The 19929-nt window shown below is 43.9% G+C and overlaps 1 protein-coding gene across 1 annotated transcript in view; it reads left to right on the top strand.

The window, feature by feature from the left end:
* The first annotated feature begins 3954 nt into the window (after nt 1–3954).
* tnfsf10l (TNF superfamily member 10, like) overlaps nt 3955–19929 on the top strand; it is a 59006-nt gene continuing 43031 nt past the window's right edge. The window contains exon 1 of the mRNA XM_037111045.1: nt 3955–4585. Coding sequence (XP_036966940.1) covers nt 4337–4585 — 249 coding nt within the window. The 5' untranslated portion in view covers nt 3955–4336. The remainder of the gene's footprint in view (nt 4586–19929) is intronic.

The raw sequence follows: 19929 nt of genomic DNA, 5'->3' as shown, positions 1-19929 counted from the left end.
TTCCCAGAGGATGATTACCTCGGAGAAGAGGCAATTTAAACTGTCAGCCACAGCAATATCAGATAGGATCACTTGATCCTTTGCCAGTCTCACTGGGATATGTGTTGTCAGCATGACCTCTTGCAAACTATTTCCAAATTTGGCTGTTGTAGGGGTCAAACTTGTGGCTTCACAGTGTTGAAATGTCATCCAGACACACCGTTGTAGTGGAATTTGCCCTCAAGGAGTCAACTTCAAACCCAAAACAACTTCAACTCCTTAATACCAGCTGCTTTTGTAGATGTGGAATGTGTTTGACTCTTATTTCCCCACCTTATTTTAAAGGTCCACTTTGTAAGAAAGCTGATTTCAGAATCTGATTCCCATCTCATTAAACACAGACACTTTGGGAAGGCAGCCAACACGAACTACAATCCCAAAGCCTCGCATTATGACAAGTTGGGAATCAGACTCATCCATCAACTTTCTCACCTGAAAGAACAGGAGTGTCAAGTCCCAAACAGATGGCTTCCACATCTGGTGCGAGCTTAATTTAATCTGAATTTGCTTGAGGAAAACTTGACCTGGGACCATTTTTTTTTTTCCTAGACAACACCTGGGTTGGATCGGAACCCGTCAAATTCAATGGATGAGATTCTTTTGGCAAGTGGGCTCAAGTTCAATAAAGGCTCTCAGATCAGGATGCCAAGGAGTTTTACACCCAAAGATGTTCATGTACCCTCAACAGCACAAAACAAAAAGAGACAAGAGTCTTGTGTAACTGTATTAGGGAGTATCTTGGTGTTGATTTTCCCATGGTCTCACTCTCGACCCGAACCTGGTCCTTTTTAACTAAAATCTAAGGAGGGGAAAAGTCCCATGGCCCCCTGATGGTCCGTAGCTGTTGGACTGGCAGCGACCCAAGCTCGCCTGCCTCCCATCCTTGATAAACAGCCCTCACTGTTGGGCACACACAGGCCGCTCTCCAGCTGTTTGTGGTGACGAATAAGGACACAATGGAACGACTGCTGTTTAGACCGGCGGTTCCCAAATGGATGACTTGATTTCATTATACATTTTTAATGTTTAACCACATCAAAACCATCAGCGAAATTTATACTGCCTATGTTTTATGTAGGGGTTCTTGAGTTCAGCGTTCTTAAAAATAGAAAGTACTTAATTTCACCCGACAGCATCAGACTGAACAGCTGGGGTGTCGGCTGCATGTGGAGGACTTCTATTCGTCATTGTAAATATTTATCTGTAAATCTGCGGAGCACCTGTTGGTGTTTGATTCTGATCGATTGGGAACTGGCATATGATGCAATCCATCCATCCATATATCGCCGTACGTCCTTTGAAGTGTTGGAAGGGGCTGGCTTTTGTTTTCAATGGAAAAGGGTACAAGTGGTATTCATTTCAAGAGTAATGACTCTGAATAAGCCAACGGGTGTGTCTTGGCTCCAGCCCTAATCAGCAGGGATGGACGCGCCATGTTGTATTTTCAAGTGCGCCCAGTGCTGCACTTTGACGTAAATACTTCTCCATCCATGTTGGTCTGAGCAGAAATGTGACACAACAGAAACAACACAACATAAAACGCAAACTTGTCTACTGGCAAAGGCGTCAGTCGCAGCCCAATCGCAGGGAGAAAGGTCGGCAATGTCTGTTTCTGTAAACCAGAGCCAAAGCATTTCATGGTGATGCATCTTTACATTTCCTCACATTTAACTTTATCTCTATTTCATGTCGACAACATAAAGCTTGACAATGCTGTGAATTAGGTTAAAGCACTAAAACCACTTGGTTAGGTTTAGCAAAACATAATTGTTTGACTTTAAATTGTGTTTTGATAGACACAAGAAAGGTTGGAGATGGTAAAACTTCCTACCGCAAAAACAGCCGGTATAACTTCCCTTGAAAAATAGCCGGTTTAGATCAGCTAGAGATGATTTTGTTTTAGCTTAAAATACCTGGTTTGAATACCACGAAGCAGGCTTGACATGTCCCGATTTCTGGTTATAAACAGAGTCAGGTTTCTTGTTGTCACAAACACAACAGGACCTTTTTCCGAGTTTTCCTTGAAAAATACACAATGGTGTCACACTTACAAAACTTGAAACACCGTCTTGAACTTTGGTCACTGGCTTGGTAGCCTTGTTGCAACTCCACCACCAACTCCTCCATCTGACATGTGTTCATGGTGGTTTGCAGCATTTTATTTTGGTGGCTGGGCTGCAAATCATCTGTGTTTTTATGCACATTTAAAAAAAAAAAAAAAAAAGACAGCACATACGGAGTGAAAATGGTGGTAGAGACAAAACCATTTCGCTCACATTCACACCTATGTGATATCCAGAGTGATAAAATACATCATAACATTAAATATAAAAATCTGACAAAACTGGTAAGCATCCGTGTACATGTTACATGTTATATTGGAGGTGCTACGGTCCATAAAAGTTTTGGAGGCACCGTTTCAGAGCTCAAACATAAACACTGCGTCTGACTGGGAAGTTATGAGTCGCATCACGATTCTGCGTCTAAAGACGAGCCAAGATAATAAAGCCGATACCCACCGCTGTGTTTTAAAGTGATTTTGAACCGGGACGGAGGATTTACCGGCACAGTAAAAGACAAGATGTTTGACTCGGTCTCTCCACGAGGTCATTTCTCATCTACTAACAATGAAGTCCTGATGTGCAGCTTCGTGAGGCTTTTGGACACCAAAGCTCAAATATTTAATCAGGGCCACACTTGTTTCACAGTGGTACTCTGGAGGGGGGGATGCTGGGTAAATATTTGCTCTCAGGCAGTGTAAAGCTGTAAAATGGACCGCAGACGTAAACACTGCAGGCTGCAGCTCAGGGGACCAGAAGTTTGAGAAGGAAGGGAAAAAAATAAGCTTTTAAAAAAATTATTTATTAGTTTATGCGACAGACAACACATGTAAGCATTGTTACGTCTGATTAAAACACAGCTGATGCTGTGTTTATAAGACTTCTAGCTGTTTTAGCCAAACATTTGCAGTCCTTGTCCCTGTAAGGCTCGTGAGGAATAAAACTGCACCCTAAAATAGACATATAGTAACTAATAATTACACCAATATTGCCTGGCTAGACTACAGAGAGTGACGATCAACAGTTTAGACAAAAATGACTGAGCAATGTCAAGATAAAAAGAGAAAACAAAGGTAAAAAAAAAAAAAGAGGAAACAATCATCTGATAAATGCCCTAAAATGTAAAAGTTTATATAAAAACCCAGAAAATTTACAGTATTGCTTGTTTTATCGATAACTAATTACTATTCAGGATGAAGAAAACTCAGTTAAAGCTGATTTTTGTTCCTTCACACTTCATACCGATCATCCATCATCAGAAATGTTTCTCATTTATTTTTCTGCGGATCATTTTTCTCAGCTTGTTTGGTTTTCAGCACCCTGACTGCTGCAGAGTCACCAGGAGTGAAAGGAGGGGAGAGAGCGCCCTCTGCCAGCCCAGTCCTGAACCTGAGGCTCGGGACCAGAACCAACCCATCTGGGACAAACCCCCGAACCAGCCATCAAGCTTGACTTCTTTAGTGGGTTAGAAAGGAGACTGAACTAAACCCTGGTGCTGCATGGATTTAAAGTGGAGAGAAACTGGCTGCAGAAACAGGATTTGGCAGCACATTCTGTCAAGAAAAGGTCTGAAATTCTACATTTTTCACAGTGTCGATCAATACACAATATATTCTGAATTTGCAGATCTCCTGAATGATTATTTCAACTTGAAATCTGTTGCAAAAGCACCAAAAAAATGACAATTTAAGCTACTTTTTTTTAAGGAGGCATGAGCAGATAAGGATAAAAAAAAAAAATGGGGTAAACATGTTTCATGCTGGTGCTTTTATTGTAGGGCGTGAGAGAGAGAGAGAGAGAGAGAGAGAGAGAGAGAGAGAGAGAGAGAGAGAGAGAGAGAGAGAGAGAGAGAGCATTCCTCCACAGCTCCAGGGTGATGAAGAGGTTAAGCCAGCCCCCTCTCCTCTCCTCCTCTGCTCTCTCTCTCTCGGTCGCAGCCCATCAGTCCACCGCTGCCACCTCCAGCAGCTTCAGTCGCTCGTTTTTACGCAGCAGACATGGACAGATCCAAACTTTAACTCCCAGCTCCTCTGTCTCTCCTCCTCCTCCTCCTCCTCCTCCTCCCCCCTCTGCCTCGTCCTCCCCGCTGAGCTCCGACTGAACAGCCCCACTGGCAGCGGACGCATGGAGACGTAACTCTGCTCCAGCACTTCGCTCGACTCTGTGGAGTTTGCTTTGCTTGCTTGTTTGTTGTTGTTGTTTTGGGTTTTTTGCTCGCTTCCTCTTTGGTGTTTTTTATGGTCTGCTCATGCGTCGGGAATGCCATGGCCACTCCGAGCGCACAGCAGCAGCACCAGGATTACTTCAGATCGGTGAGCAGCGAGTCCACCACCTACATGATGGTCCCGGCCGGCGGGCCGAGCGGGACGAGGCGCCGGGAAGCGCCGTCCAAGATGTGGGTGGCGATGGTGGTGATCGTGGTGGTGGTGCTGCAGATCGCCTCCACCACGGGGCTCTTTCTCTACCTGAACATGTCCATATCGCAGGTAAGAGACGCTCCTCGGTCACTTTCAGAGCTGTCCTGCTGCTACTTTGTGCCACATGTGGGAGTTTTGTGCGGAAAAGACGCTTTTGGCGCACGGAGCTGGGGCGAGACGACTCCCGCTGGAGGTCACAGTTACACTTTTATTACACTTTAGTTGTGTTTTGTACACAATTCCTGCAAGTCCGAGAGAAACATTAACGAAGGATTGTAAAACCTTTTATTTATGGGAGTAATTCACCCCTGGAAGCGGTTTTTGCGCACTTCGCCCCTGCGTCTGGCTTGTCAGGCGCTTTGCTCTCGCCTGACTGAACTCGTTAAACCAGAGAAAATGACGAGTAATCGAGGCAGAGGGGAGCGAGCAGCCTGCTTTCAGCGAGCTAAACGGCTTAAATTGCGTGTCTGAAAGAGAAACAGTGCCGCCATTTAACGAGCAGGAGATGTATAGTCTGTGAAATCGCCTCTGAGCAGCTTACAGATGTGCGCAGAGGTGACATGTGCAGGTCAGTGATCGAGGTGAGCTCTGCCTGCTGAAGTCAGCAGGGTTGTTGCACCGCAGTGAAGGTATTTTAACATGTAATCTGCAGAGAGAGCTCACAGCTGGGCAGGTTTGAGGACCACTGGGGTTAACACAAGTTCTTATTCCGTGTGATCTAAAGCCTTTATTTCCTGTTTACAATCATTTCCATCATGTGTTGTGAAATTAAGATACAATGTTTTGTTGGGCGAATCCTGAATGATGTGCTGCTGCAGCTGGACGGAGGACAGGAGGAGCACCAGGTGTGATGAATGAGTCTGGTGCCTTGCTCTTTGTGGCACGATGTATTATCCTGCTGCAGATTAACTCGTTGACTATTTTTTTTACTAAACATGCACCCAAAAATCTAACTGGTTGCACTGGTGCGCCTGAGATTCAGAGGTTTGTTTTTAAACCATTTCTTTCCTGTATGTACTTTAAATTAAAAACACCACGGTCGACCGGTCTTTCCATTTCCTGACAGACGTTCACATGATGTGTTATGAAAGCCAAATTAAAATGGTTTATTTTCTGCACCTGGTATTCACCGACAGTAAATCAGGCGCACCAGTGCGACCAGTTCGACAGCTGAGAGCGGAGCTGTGTAGCTGCAGGTGAACCCGTCCAGCTACCAGCAGAGAGACTCATTACCTTCCTAGGGAGGCATAAAACACGGCAGCGATAAGCTTATCAGCCGACCGAGGTTCATATTGTCTCAGCGCCTCTCGGTGGAGATCCATTATTTCATCCCTGTCCTCCTTCTGTCTCTCTGAACGGATCGCGTGTCGAACAAAAACACTCCACCTGCCTGATACATGGGGATTTAAGTTTTCCATACGTGGTCCGCAGAGGGAGAGAAGATGCTTCATGTGGCTTCATGGAAACTTTATATATTGGCTTTTAAAAAGAAATAATCTGCGGGGACGCCAGGGGGAAAGATTACAGGATGAATGAATCCCAGCAAGAGGCCGGTTTAAAGTGTAACGCTGCTCCGTCAGAGGAACCGGTGAACTCTGCAGGGAGGTGACAGGCGAGTCGCGCTCTCCAGGTTTTTCTGTCCGAAATGAGGCGATGAGTTGTGCAAGGTGTGCGTCCGGCGAGGACCTCCATCAAGCACAAACTACCCAACATTTCCTCTTTCAGATGCAGAGGGAAGAAAACTGATAGTTGTGAATGAACGCCTGGCTCCATTTCAGCCGCTTTCACGTCTTCTAACTAAGGAACAAAGTCACGTTTCTGTCAGGCGTTGTTGTTCGCTGTGAGTCTGAAGGGAAAATGGGAAGAGATCCAGTTGTTTTCGCAGCAGCTCCTGAAAACGCCAGAGACCGAGGGGAAAGCTGTCTGTTTCCACGTTGCCGGGTATGCACAGGGTATTTTCTTTCCTAATTAGATATTTGTGTCTTTCAATTAAACTGCCCTGTTTTTTGTTAAGCAGTAGTGGGGCAACATCTGTCTTGGAGAGTCTTAATCAGGGTTAACGGACAGATGTGCATTTGTTTTTTGGTTTTTGTGTCTCAGATTACATAAAAACTGCTGAACCCGTTTCCAGCTACTCAGCCCAGAATAGACCCAGTAAACTTTGGGTCTGGATCCAGATTGAGATCTTCCAGATCCAGGAATTTTGAGATAAGGCGTTTTTTTTCCCCCCTCTAACATTTATGATGTTGGATGAGTCTCCGTCGATCAAACTCGACTCTACTTCTAGTTTTAAATTCACACGTCAGCCTGTGTGGTCGTTTTTAGACAACGACGTCAGTTTCTGAGTCAGAAATCCTTTTTTATTTCTCAGTTTTTTCCCCCATTTTGAACATTTTGATCTTGGTGGTTTATGGCCATGCTGTCATGAGAGGAACACAATACGAGAGTTCGGAGCTGCGCCTGCTTCCAATTTACACACTGGCAAGAAACAGCACTATCAGCAGAGTCGGATCAGAGCAGAGCACTGTATACTTTGTTGACGAGATAATGAGCTGATATAGTTATTTATTAGACAGCTCAAAAGCGCGTTTAAGTCTTGATAGATGGGTCGGGTTTGGGTCTTCCTTCCCTGAGGTGGCAGGAAGTCGCACGAGAAACAGTTTTTTCCCGAGATGATACTGGACAGAGACGGAATGAAAAACACGGAGCTATGTATGTGGGGAATCCCCCGGTTCTCATGCGGAGGCCGGCTATTTTTAATCTGGGAGACAGGCCCGGCTTTGAATCGCGAGCAGGGCTACACCCCGGTGCCAGCCTGCGCGAGGACAAAAGACGGTCTGAAACAATGAGCGGCGCACAGCGAGGAATGCTCCGGTGTCGCCTCAGGGCTGCGGCAGTCAGGCACAAACAAACACATAAATACGGAAGTTACCGGATTCGTGGGGGTTTTTTAGCCGTTCCGGCCTGGGTTGGTTTCTGGTTTTCAGTGGTAGCGAACATCACTGCTCCACTGTGAGGCTCTGCTGCTTGTATCAGTTTTGATCATTGCCTGAATATCTTTGGGTTTTTGGACTGTTTGTGGGACAAAACAAGTTATTCAAAGACGTCACCTTGGGCTCAAGAAAGTTGGTTCATAGACTCTTTTTTCCGACCAAACAATGATTGCAATTAATCAGAGAAATACTCCGTAGATTAATTCACAATGAGAAGAATCATCAGTCGTAGCTTTGCTTTCATTTTTGAAGAAATGCGCTAAAGAAAACAACGTCCGCCAAAGTCTTTACAGGCGACCCAGGAAGTTATTCTGAGCGAAGTATAGAGTCGCCAGTCAAGTCTGACAAAGACGTCTTAGAAAGTTTGGTGACTTTGCCCCAAAATAAGTCTTTACAACAGCCATTTCCCAAAGGTCATCGCTCTACTTCTACAACAACAGCTTCTTCTACGGGTCAATCCCTAATGTGATGCTGTCAGTTTGATATCTAATGTTTGGCTAACCTCTAACCTTTCTTGGTAATCCTTTGTATTAGCATGATATCCTCATTTTCATGCATGTTAGAGGTCCGTCTGCAACCAAATTGGGTGAAAGTTTGGTATTCTCTGGCATCTTCCCCCCAGTTCAGCTGTGCTTGGTTTTTCGTGAGGGAATCAGTAGGATATGTTATCCAACCACCATCTCTGACGTTTCAGACTTTCTCAGTAGGTAGTGTGGAAGATTTCTTCAAACCACAGTTACGTTTCATATCAAAACTTCTACAAGACGACTGCCAAGTGAGAGACCTGTTGTTGGACTGGTTCTTTAAGTGTTTGTCGGGACACTTTTCAGCTGGGTTTGTAGCAACAAAACCAGGTATTTTAAGCCAAGACAAGATCATTTCCCTAACCCAGGCCTAGTGGTTTCTGATGTAAAGGAAGGGAAAAGTTTGCTATCCATGTTCAAGCGAGGATTGTGAGGGTTGTCTGGCGCCTTACGCGGTCAAGACTTTCTGATCCTCATTCAAAAACGGGAGTACAAACTATAAATTGTTTAGAAATCTGCTCTCTGTTGGTGTTTTGCTTGCTGGTTGTTAGATGTTTAATGAACGAGCATGAGAGTTAATAATCTTTATTTACAGTTCAGTGGTCATAGAAGAGACATCTTAAAGGCTTGACACTACGTCATGTATGCTTATTTTCGCACAGCTGGGATCAACTACACGGGGGTTTATGACTTTAATGCCTTTCATACGACGGCGTCTTTAGATTTAATCTTTTTTATCTCTGCCGATGAAAGTCTGGGCTGGACGGGTGAAACCATATGAGAGTTCGTACGGCCGCATCAAAACTCGATTAAACTCCACATGTTTCATAAACTTCCCTGATGTGGATCAGATGAGCCTCCACATGACAGCGACACGGGTGTATTTTTGACAGAAATTTTAGGGTTTTGGGGGGGAATTTTGGGGGATTTAAGTGTGTGTGTGTGTGTGTGTGTGTGTGTGTGTGTGTGTGTGTGTGTGTGTGGGACTGGCATTCCATTCCTCACACTTCACTGGTCCACTTTATTATTGTTTGGTTTCACTGATAGGCTCTGACTCACCCTTACATGCAACAATACACCCGGTGTGGCTGTGTGTGTGTGTGTGTGTGTGTGTGTGTGTGTGTGTGGTCTGATTCACACAGACGAAGCCCACAGTGTATACGTACGGTGTGTGTGTGTGTGTGTGTAGATGAGTGTGTGGTCCGCTTAGCCACCAAAAAATTGCCAATTTTGGTCTTTTCTATCTGTGTTTGTGCGATTTAAGCGCGTGTTTTTTCGCGCGTACAATCTCAGGGTTTTTTTTTATCTGGGGCGATAACAAGACGCCCTTCGGGAATAAACAGAAGGAGAAAATCCCCCAAAATATTGACTTTTTTTTTTTTCCAGCTGACGGAGAAACACAGGGGAGTAATTTTAGGTTTACAGATTCGAATCGCAGTCAGATTTAAGGTTGGATTAGGCATCAGAGCCTGGATACAGCAAAGGACGAGAAAATGATACAACCATCGGTCCACAAATCAGAAACTGCAGATCTACTGACTCAGCTGGCTGCGTGCTGATCATGTCAGTAGCCTGTCATTATCAGTCACTTCCATTCACTCCCACTCTGGAGCTGTTTCTCAATCCGGCCTCCATGTGCAGCCTCAGCTGTTGCTGCCGAGATATTCCTGACACAAACCTCCTATAGCGCCGTATAGAACCGCCCGGCCCAGTTGTTCCATCCGTACGTGGATCTGCTGTATATTTACCCCTGAGTTTCACACCGGATCATGTTTTTATTTGTGCAAAGGTCAAAGTTGAAAAAGGGAAGTGGAAAGAATCAGTGGATGCCCCCCGACAAGAATGGAAAACACACAACACGTGTGCACCGCGGGGGGCTCGGTGTCACCGGGTGGGCAAGTTTGGACAGGACCGTGTTTTCTGTACATGTGTGTGTGTGGGAGATAGATATTCGACCTTTGACCTTTTAACAAAAGCACACACACACACACACACACACACACACACACACAGGTGCATGCGCAGTTCCTCATCGGTGACCAATTTCAAGTCAAATCAAATCCCCTCACTGCAAATATTTTCATTTAATCCAAAGCAACTAATAGAAACCTCCCACGCCAGACTCCATGGCCAAGACACACAGTTCTCCCTCCCTCTCCTCTCGCTCTATCACACCTTCCCGTCTCCCTCCGTCTCTGTGTGTTATGGTTCAACTCCGCGTCGCAGAGTCGAGTTACAGTCGGTTTTAGGGCTCGAGGGGGGTTGTGGTGGCACAAGGGGTGGGCGGATTTTTGAAGAGTGACACATGCAGTTGTATTTTTCTTTCACGAGGCAGGCGTTTAGAAGTGAACCGATTCCTTGGTAGTCGATATGTGCGCGCACATCCCCACAGGCCCCCTGGGCACCTCTCCAAAGTGACGCGAGGCGTTTACGTGGGTGTAACGCGCAAAAACGAACGAGAGGCGTAATGCACATTAATGTAAACGCACGTTCTGTCAGTGGAAGAAGATGTTTTTGGCTTCGCTTCTCGCCTCGTCCAGTTGTGAGGCTAAACACTGATGACAAGGCCAAAATGAAGTCAACTAAGTGATCTATCAGACGTGTTGGCCAGTGCAGTCTTCAAGCATGAGGCAGCTGATAGTGGATCTTCACGACACACTTTGCTTTTAAGATCATAAAAAAAGAAACTTTCTGCTTTGATGGCGCGATAGAAACACTCACATGTTTCAGGAGGCTCGCTGAGACACAGTGTTGTGTCTTTGGACGAGGATGAAACAGAAGGCTTGAAAGGGAAGGAAAGGATGAAAGGGAAGAGAGAGCGACGAGGGGAAAGTGGGCCTGGGAGGTGAAAGTGACAACGGAAGGAGATAAAGATGACGGTGATTCATGGATGCAAACGATATTCTAGCATCAACAAATACGTCACGTTCATCTTGAAACTGTATCGCAGAAGATGTCAGGTGATTTTTTTGTTATCATACAGCACAGGGTTAGATAACGAGTACTACACCAACAAATCGTACATCCTGTAGTTTTCTATACATAAATGCATAAACTTGTAAACGCTCAGGAAATAATTCCGCATTTTTGGAATTTGCGTCTGCAGAAACAAGATCATATATATGGTGGCCATTTTCAGATTAGACATTTTCAAATCATACCATTTATTCTACAACTATAATTTCCCTACAGATTAAAGAACACATATGATATACAATGTGCTAATTCAAGAGCTAATTTTAGAGGTGCTGGAAGGTGGGTGAACGCTAGTTGTTTCCCCTAGTTTCTCCACTGCTTATGCTAAGCTAACTGACTGCTAAGCTAAGCTAACCGGTTGCTATCGAACAGACATGTCATTGGTATCAATCTATTCGTCCAACTCTCGGGAAGAACGCGAATGAGCGTATTTTCGAAAACATTGAAGTGTTTCTCTTAATATGACTCAGAGAAGACTTACAATGATGTAAGTATCAAATGATAGCAGGCCTGAAGGTATCAAACAATGAAAACATGAATCTTACGTCACATATCATCATTCAGAATAAGGAAAGAGTGACGCTGAGAGAGTTGAGAGATGGGACAGCAGCAGCAGAGGCATCAGACACAGTGTGCTGCTGTACATGATGTCATCTGTTAGAGAGCAGATATACAGACACACTCGTGTCCTTGGTCTTCGACAGCGCGACACGTGAAAACAGGATATTTACGTTCCCACGTTGGAATGCTCATTAGGACGTGGCTGCAGCTGTGTGTGTGAGTGTGAGTGTGTGTGACAGCTGCTGTGCTGTGTGTTATCACTCTGTTTGCTCGGTCAACATGGCCATAAAGGGCTGATAAATGCCGCTCATAGGTTTCCAGGGAACTGAAGCGCCTTTCAAACGTCTGCCGAGTCTGCAGAGTGAAATCTGTGTTGCTGAACGCTGGACTCTCCTGGGAGCAGTGAGATGTTTGCAGCCTGTGCTATCTTTATGGCACGCTGACTGCTGAGTCAGCTGAATCTCTGTTTTCTACAGTGTCACATCAGTTTGCGTTAAACACTATCTCAGCCTGATAACGCACAGTAAGTAATTTGACGGTGTGTTTATGAAAAAAAAAACCTGATAAGAGTAAGTTTTGTGTTTTTATCTTGTTTCTGTAGACAAAAAAACACAATGTGAGTGTTTATTTAAGCAACCCGACAAATCTGTCATAAATATTGTACCATGTGTTATTTGCATTTTTGTCCACATTTTTTCGAATAATGGGAAAGACTTCCATGAATAAAAAGCAAAAATAACAAATACATAGATGATTTTTTTGTCATATAATCAATCAATGGTGGTAAAATGCCCATGTTGTGTTCTCAAAGCCCATCGTGACGTCTTAAAATGTCTTATTTGGTCCGAACAATCATTTATCGGTCAAAACTTGTTGTATTAAAAGTTTTGTTTGTTTGTTTCACACAACGTAATACAGAAAAAAAATATGTCTGGCTGATTTGTAGTTCTGAAAGTCCTAATTGAGTTTATTGCTAGTCAGTGTTGGACCTCCATTAAAACAAGACCCGAGTGTTTGAGAACCACATTTGGATTATAATGATATTAATTAAATCTGATGTAAAACCACCTTCAAACACGGCTTATAATCTGGTCTTTAAGAACATGATAATGAGTGTGTTGGCACTAGATGAGGCCTTCTTGTTAAATAATACTGACTCTGCAGGGTAATGGAGCCGATGTATGAGTGCTCACAAGGTCTGATCAAAAAAAAGAAAAAATGTCTGCTCCAGATTTACAGTTTATGGTGTTACTAGCAAACAGATGGTTACAGTAATGTAATGTATATAAATTGCAGAGTGGAAGTTCAGCTCCACGTTGACCTCCTACGACGAAACGTCTATCCGTCTTCCCTCATTTCCGACCTCCACCGTACGAGTCCCATATGGCTCCCATCATATGGAAACCAAATCCTTCCCCGTACTTTCTATACAGGAATCATATCAAAAGAGAGGCGGAAAAAGACGCTGCTGGATCTCGTCCAGTGGACCCACAGCTAAACCTTGAGTTTGTTGGGGAGCTGAGGGGGGGACAAAAGAAGGAAAAGGAAGACATTCGAAGACGTGAAGAGCAGAAAATGGATTTTCAGGTTTCTGTAAAGGTAGCGCTGTGCTTGTAACATGCTCTACAAGGGTTTTTCATGACTTGAAGTAATGCAGAGCCTTTAAATTATTTTAAGTTATTTCTCCCAGAATATTGAAATTGTATACAACATCCTGGGACTCCAAACCTCTCCGACCAAATTCTACTGAAATTCCATGACATTCAGCAGCTCTAAGGCATCACACACTCTTATTCAGTAGGAGAGAAAGTGCTAAACACATCCTGTAAAAAAAACCTGAAATCACTGAAAGCAGCACTCCAGGAAAAATTTGCCCTGGAAACCATTAGTCATATCACAAACTCCCTCAAATACTGTTTTCTCCTGTGTCACCGCTACAGCTGAAATGATCAGTCGAACTATTCCACATAAATCGTTTAGGTCTTGTGGGCTAAGATGCCAAACATTTCCAAATTCCAGCCTCTCACTTACAAGGATTTCGTTGTAAGTGAGAGCAAATTGAATCTGTTGCAATTTTTGGACGAAGCAGTGACGTTGCTTTGGCCGTAAGGAACTCGAGATGGTCATTTTTCACTGTCTTTGACATTGTATAGACCAAACTGTTAAACAATTACCAGAGAAACACAATCATGCAGATCAGTCAATAATGAAACTACAGTAATTGTTAGTTGCAGCCACCACAACAGCTGGCAAACGAATGTTCCTGAAAGTGATTGCTTGAAAAGAGCGACTATGAAACCAACATGGACGTCTGAGATCCAGTATTGGATGATGAGGTCAGTACTGGTTTACTACTGGGGCTTTTCCATCAGCACTTGAGTCGAACCACGCTGCACCAATTTACGGTTCTATTATCAGTGAAACCACGTTCAGGATGAACCCGTAACAACCTCCCTTTGCCCCGTCAAACATGATTTTTTTTATGAGACTCTTGTACGAGGAGGAGGCTCTCGTTTTGCTTCTAATATAAACTTTTATTGTGTTTGTTTTCAGCTGTTTCAGGACTTGTGGTGGGTCCTGATCTTGCTGCTTCATAATAGGAGCTTTTAAATACCTAAATAACGGCTGACAATTATTGTGAAGATTTTATAGGAAATGAAACATCTCTAATCACCGATTAGTGGGTATTTGTTAGCAGCTTTTGATAATAGTGCAGGGAAGGAAGACTTTTTACAGCCGGGGCGGTCTCCAGTTAAAGACACTCCTTCAGGCTGGTAACGGCGATACATCTCCCCGCCACACTGGGCTGATGTCCTGAATCGAACCATGTCCAGCCGAGCCAGAACATGTGTGCTGAATCTCCGCATAATCTTTGTGTGACCACGAAGAAAATGAATCAAGACTTTAATGGTATCGTAGGGAAAACGGATCCGTGTGTGCATGAGTTTGTGTGTGTTTACCTGATCAGTCAGCGGCTGACCGGACGGAAAGTTCTGAGCCGGTCCAACGTGATCTAACCTTGGGAACCGGCAGACACATCTCGGTCCTGGCACGAAAAGGAGGGCTTGTTAGTGTCAGCCGAAAAAGACTGTCGACTCCAATGTTTTCCCTCAAACACACACACACACACACACTCTTGTTCTCTCTCTGATATCAGTATTTCGGCCCAGTAACAAGAGTCCCTCTGTCAGCTCTCATTTCTGTACTAATTAAAAACCCAGTGAACTACTTTCTGCGCTGTCTTTCCATCCAGTTCCAGAACAGTTGCCTCCTCCGTAAACCTCGGTTTTTTGGCCGTCCCTTTGTCTCGCTCATGTCTCCCCAACCGTGTGGTTTTGGCCTTCGATAAAAAAAAATTGAAAACCCATCATCATTGCCCTCTCCGATCAGAAAAACAACCACAAAAACATTATCGCTGATGTTCCACTTCCCTCAGCTCCTACACTGAGCTCCAGACTGCAGCTAATTTTTGGCTTAGTGTCTGAAAACACAACACTGCCTCATTAGAAGCTCGTAAGGTTTCTTGGACGTGTGTGATCGCAGGTCATCCATGAATAAATGAATCAACCAGTGAGCGTGGATTTGGCTTTTGTCGGCAGCGTGCTGAATGGAAAACCTTAACATGAAGAGTTGTGGGAAAAGAGGTGAAATCATGAACTTGTCGGGCAGGCGGTCAAAGCTTCCCTTCAGTCCGTGACTTCTGAATACGGCTGTCGTTTTCCTTTTGGTTTTGTCCGTTAAAAGTTGGAGCAAGCACAGTTAAGAAAGCAGATGTTGGCTTGATTACCAGATTACAGCAACTTTATGACATCATCCTAGCTGTCTTTTAGCTTTGGATGATAATTCAACGAAGGTATGAATGGTTGTTAAGCTGTCTGGGGAGGGAACTCAGCACTGCATTGTACATGGGTGATAAGTAATGTTGTAGATCACCTCCTCTATTCAAAGACGGCCATTCCAGTCTGACATAGACGGATTCCTTTTCTCCTCTTTCAAACCATCTGTCTTCTCTGGACAAGATGTTTACATTGTTGTCCTCAAAGGATCTCTCCCCAGACGCCTTAACAACCATTCGCACCTGGGCTCACCTAACAACCCACATGAAGGCCGGTAAAGTCAACAATCCACAAGTGGCCCTAACGACTCTGTAAGGACACTCCCACACAGAGTTTAAAAGCCAGCTAAATTTCCAGTTTGTTAGAATTGACGAAGCCTCTTGGGTGAGAAGTTAAATGTCTTCAAGAAACTGAAATAAGTCCAGTTGCCTACGATACAGCACGTAGATTTACTACGACCTGGGTGACTGAGAACCTTCATCAACAAATTGATCAGACTTATATCTGCATCAGGACGAGAGGCCTTTGAAAGAAGTCAACGTCGGCTCTTTGGCTTAATTTGAGGTTTTATAGTTGTCTGAATCTAAATGAAGCACACCAAGACTCTCCAAAGAAATGTTAACATACTCTACTTGTTTGGCAAAAAGAGACTGAAAGCCTGTTTCCAGAAATAGTTACTTGGATGTCTTGGCCTCTTGCAGAGGAGATACAAATCTTGCATGAATGTTATGAAAACATGAGTCCGATCTAGGATTGTCCTTCTCCGCTGACTGGGGAAGAAAAAAAGATCTCTGGCCTTGCTGCTGCCAAAATATTATGGGTAAGAAGGGAAAGTGTGGAAACATCTAGATTGTGACTGAGAGAGGCTTTTAAAAGGGTGAAAAGACTATTTTTAGACTGAAATCACAAAGGCTTCTTGTTTCCACACAGTGTTTCTTACATTTTTTGGGACAAAGCTGAAAGTCCGCAGCCGTGCTAGACAAAGTGATGAAGTCATCAGGGTTCATCGTCTGGGGATCATGAATCTAACTGATTGTTAAACTGATAGTCTGTCAGTCCAGAGCCAAAGTCGTGGACTGACAGACCATCTTGCCACTGCCAACCCTTGAGCCAGTTGCAAAATTTCAGTCTTTCCTCTACTGTTCCTCCCAGGAAGAGAACAAAATATTCTCTGAAATGTCATAAAGGCCTGTATAAGTCATAACCTTGACCTTCTCATATGAAGGAAGGAGTTTCCAAACTTCGCGAAGGTATTTGGAAACGACATAATAGTAGCAAAGAATCCCATCAGTTTAGATCGCAAACAGGTTCTTCAGCTTTTAGGAGTTGGCAAATGGTCGACTTGGCATCGATGGCAGCATTCTCGCTTCTCATGGGAGGTTTGAGATGTTTCTCAACACAAATGCTTGACGATGGCTTCACTTGAAATGTAAAACTTGAGCACGACATCAAAATAGCAGGCGCAGAAATGGCCTCTAGCGTTGTCCTTGTCGCGCTGGCGTTGCTTTGTTTAGCGATTATGGAAGTTGATCTGGTTTAAGCAAATAAGCGCAGATGGATCCGAGCGCTGACTGCAATGTAAAACACATGGCAGATTTTTTTTTTTTTTTGGTTAAATCTGAAGGAAAACGTGTGGGATCTATGCTCTGGAGGATTTCCTGTCACAGGGAAAGGCTAACAGAATGCTAAAACCAGCTGCACACATCCCACCCACCTGCAGTCATAACTTGTTTGTCTCCAGTGAGGCAACTGAACACTGAAAAGCAAATTGTATTTCTCAGAATCATTAAACCTGTTTGTGTGCTGCTATCATGATTTAAAAGCTCATTTCTTGAGAAGCAATCTGAAGCTCAAATCCATTTCCATTTCGAGGATTTGGAGCCTCCTGATCACTCACAGTGGTGGTGACAGTTCCTGATAAACTCTGACCTGGTTATCGAGCAAAGAAAATACCAAAAGCAGAAGGTCTCGTTGATAAGTTCATGTGTGATCATTGGCTTGTCTGTTATATTGACATATCTAATGAATGTTTAAACTGCTCACGACATGGTATGTGTCAAGACTTGGCTTAAAGAAATATGTCAATTGTCAAAGCAAGTTTGGTAAAGATGTAAGTCATGACTGAACAACCTTTGGTTTGAGGATTGCAAAAAACATTTCTGCTAAGTCTTCTGATCACATTATAAATAGGATTTGTAAAATTTAATTAAGCATTTTAGGACGAGGCACCACAGGTCACCCAGTCGGTCATCCAATAAATATCAATTTGTACGTATACAACATTCATGAATATCTATAAGGGATCCATAATTTCTCGGTAATTAATTAAAGCAACAAAATGGAACTTCCCTGAGAAAGATCAACAGTTTAGTCTCGTCCCCAGGTCGTCAAATACTGACAAGCTCGGGTCGAACGCAAACCTAAAGCATTAAACGTGTTTGTTTTTTGGAAAAGAACAAATAATTGTGTTTTTAAGCAAACATTTTGATTTATAAACCTAAATATGCCTGATTGTTTTCATAAAGTTCCATGAATTAATTAGAAAGTAATCATTTTAGGTGAAAACGTTAAAAAAATTAAGATTATCAAAATAGTTGAGTTCCCAGTCCGAACCGCTAGCTGCACGGGTAACCGAGCTAACTAGCTAACTGCTACAGCTACAGTTAGCAGCAGTTAGCAGTTACTCCAGTGATATGCTTCCCTATATTTGTATGAAAATCAACACAGGTAAAAACTTAACTTTCCTGACAAAGGCAGTAAGGTTCTCGCTGATCACAAAAATCACAAAAAAATCTTTTCTGGGTTAGTTCACATACACTATATTACCAAAAGTATTCGCTCACCTGCCTTTACTCATTCTATGAACTGAAGTGCCATCCCATTCCTAACTCATAGAATTCAATATGATGTCGGTCCACCTTTTGCAGCTATTACAGCTTCAACTCTTCTGGGAAGACTGTCCACAAGGTTGAGGAGAGTGTTTATAGGAATTTTTGACCATTCTTCCAAAAGCGCATTGGTGAGGTCACACACTGATGTTGGTCGAGAAGGCCTGGCTCTCAGTCTCCGCTCTAATTCATCCCAAAGGTGTTCTATCGGGTTCAGGTCAGGACTCTGTGCAGGCCAGTCAAGCTCATCCACACCAGACTCTGTCATCCACATCTTTATGGACCTTGCTTTGTGCACTGGTGCACAGTCATGTTGGAAGAGGAAGGGGCCCGCTCCAAACTGTTCCCACAAGGTTGGGAGCATGGAATTGTCCAAAATGTTTTGGTATCCTGAAGCATTCAATGTTCCTTTCACTGGAACTAAGGGGCCAAGCCCAGCTCCTGAAAAACAACCCCATACCATAATTCCTCCTCCACCAAATTTCACAGTTGGCACAATGCAATCTGAAATGTACCGTTCTCCTGGCAACCTCCAAACCCAGACTCGTCCATCAGATTGCCAGATGGAAAAGCGTGATTCATCACTCCAGAGAACGCGTCTCCACTGCTCTAGAGGCCAGTGACGGCGTGCTTTACACCATTGCATCCGACGCCTTGCATTGCACTTGGTGATGTGTGGCTTGGCTGCAGCTGCTCGGCCATGGAAACCCATTCCATGAAGCTCTCTGCGTACTGTACTTGGGCTAATCTGAAGGTCACATGAAGTTTGTAGCTCTCTAGCAATTGACTGTGCAGAAAGTCGGCGACCTCTTTGCACTATGCGCTTCAGCATCCGCTGACCCCTCTCCGTCACTTTACGTGGCCTACCACTTCGTGGCTGAGTTGCTGTTGTTCCCAAACGCTTCCATTTTGTTATAATAGAGCTGACAGTTGACTGTGGAATATTTAGGAGCGAGGAAATTTCACGACTGGATTTGTTGCACAAGTGGCATCCTATGACAGTTCCACGCTGGAATTCACTGAGCTCCTGAGAGCGGCCCATTCTTTCACAAATGTCATATTTTTTTTTCATAACACATGACAAGACAATGCAAAGAGTATGAGAAAGTTCAGCCGGAGCGTTCCCAGAATTCAACAGTGGTGTTTGTTGTGGTAGCTGCTGACACCGTCGACTGCTCATCTGCCAGAACAGCAGCTTCACACACACACACACACACACACACACACACACACACACACACACACACACAGGAGTGATGTCATTGCACCTTCACTTCAGCAGTTCCAATTTCCAAGTGATTTGTTTTCTTTTGATTATTAAAAAGTTTGTAAAGCTAATTTTCCATTTTCGGCGTTAAATGAAAAGTAAACACGCTGCTCTGCTTAATTTCACTGCCACTTTCTTCGCTCAGCAAAGATTTCTAACAATAACCCTGAAAATACTTCTAACCTTTGTCATGAAAATAACCTCTTCAGCCCACTTTCTTTGTTTTCTCATTCTTGCGGGGACATCTGGACCCCACCAGAGAAAACAGAGCGCAGCTACAATTTGTACCAGCACAATAACACTGGTAAAAGCCCCTCCTGAGTCATACCCACTCATCACCTCCACACACAAAAAGATGCATTTACAGA

This window comes from Acanthopagrus latus, chromosome 10 (genome assembly GCF_904848185.1).
Source record: "Acanthopagrus latus isolate v.2019 chromosome 10, fAcaLat1.1, whole genome shotgun sequence".
NCBI lineage: Eukaryota > Metazoa > Chordata > Actinopteri > Spariformes > Sparidae > Acanthopagrus > Acanthopagrus latus.
This window is presented reverse-complemented; position numbering and strand designations above follow the sequence as displayed.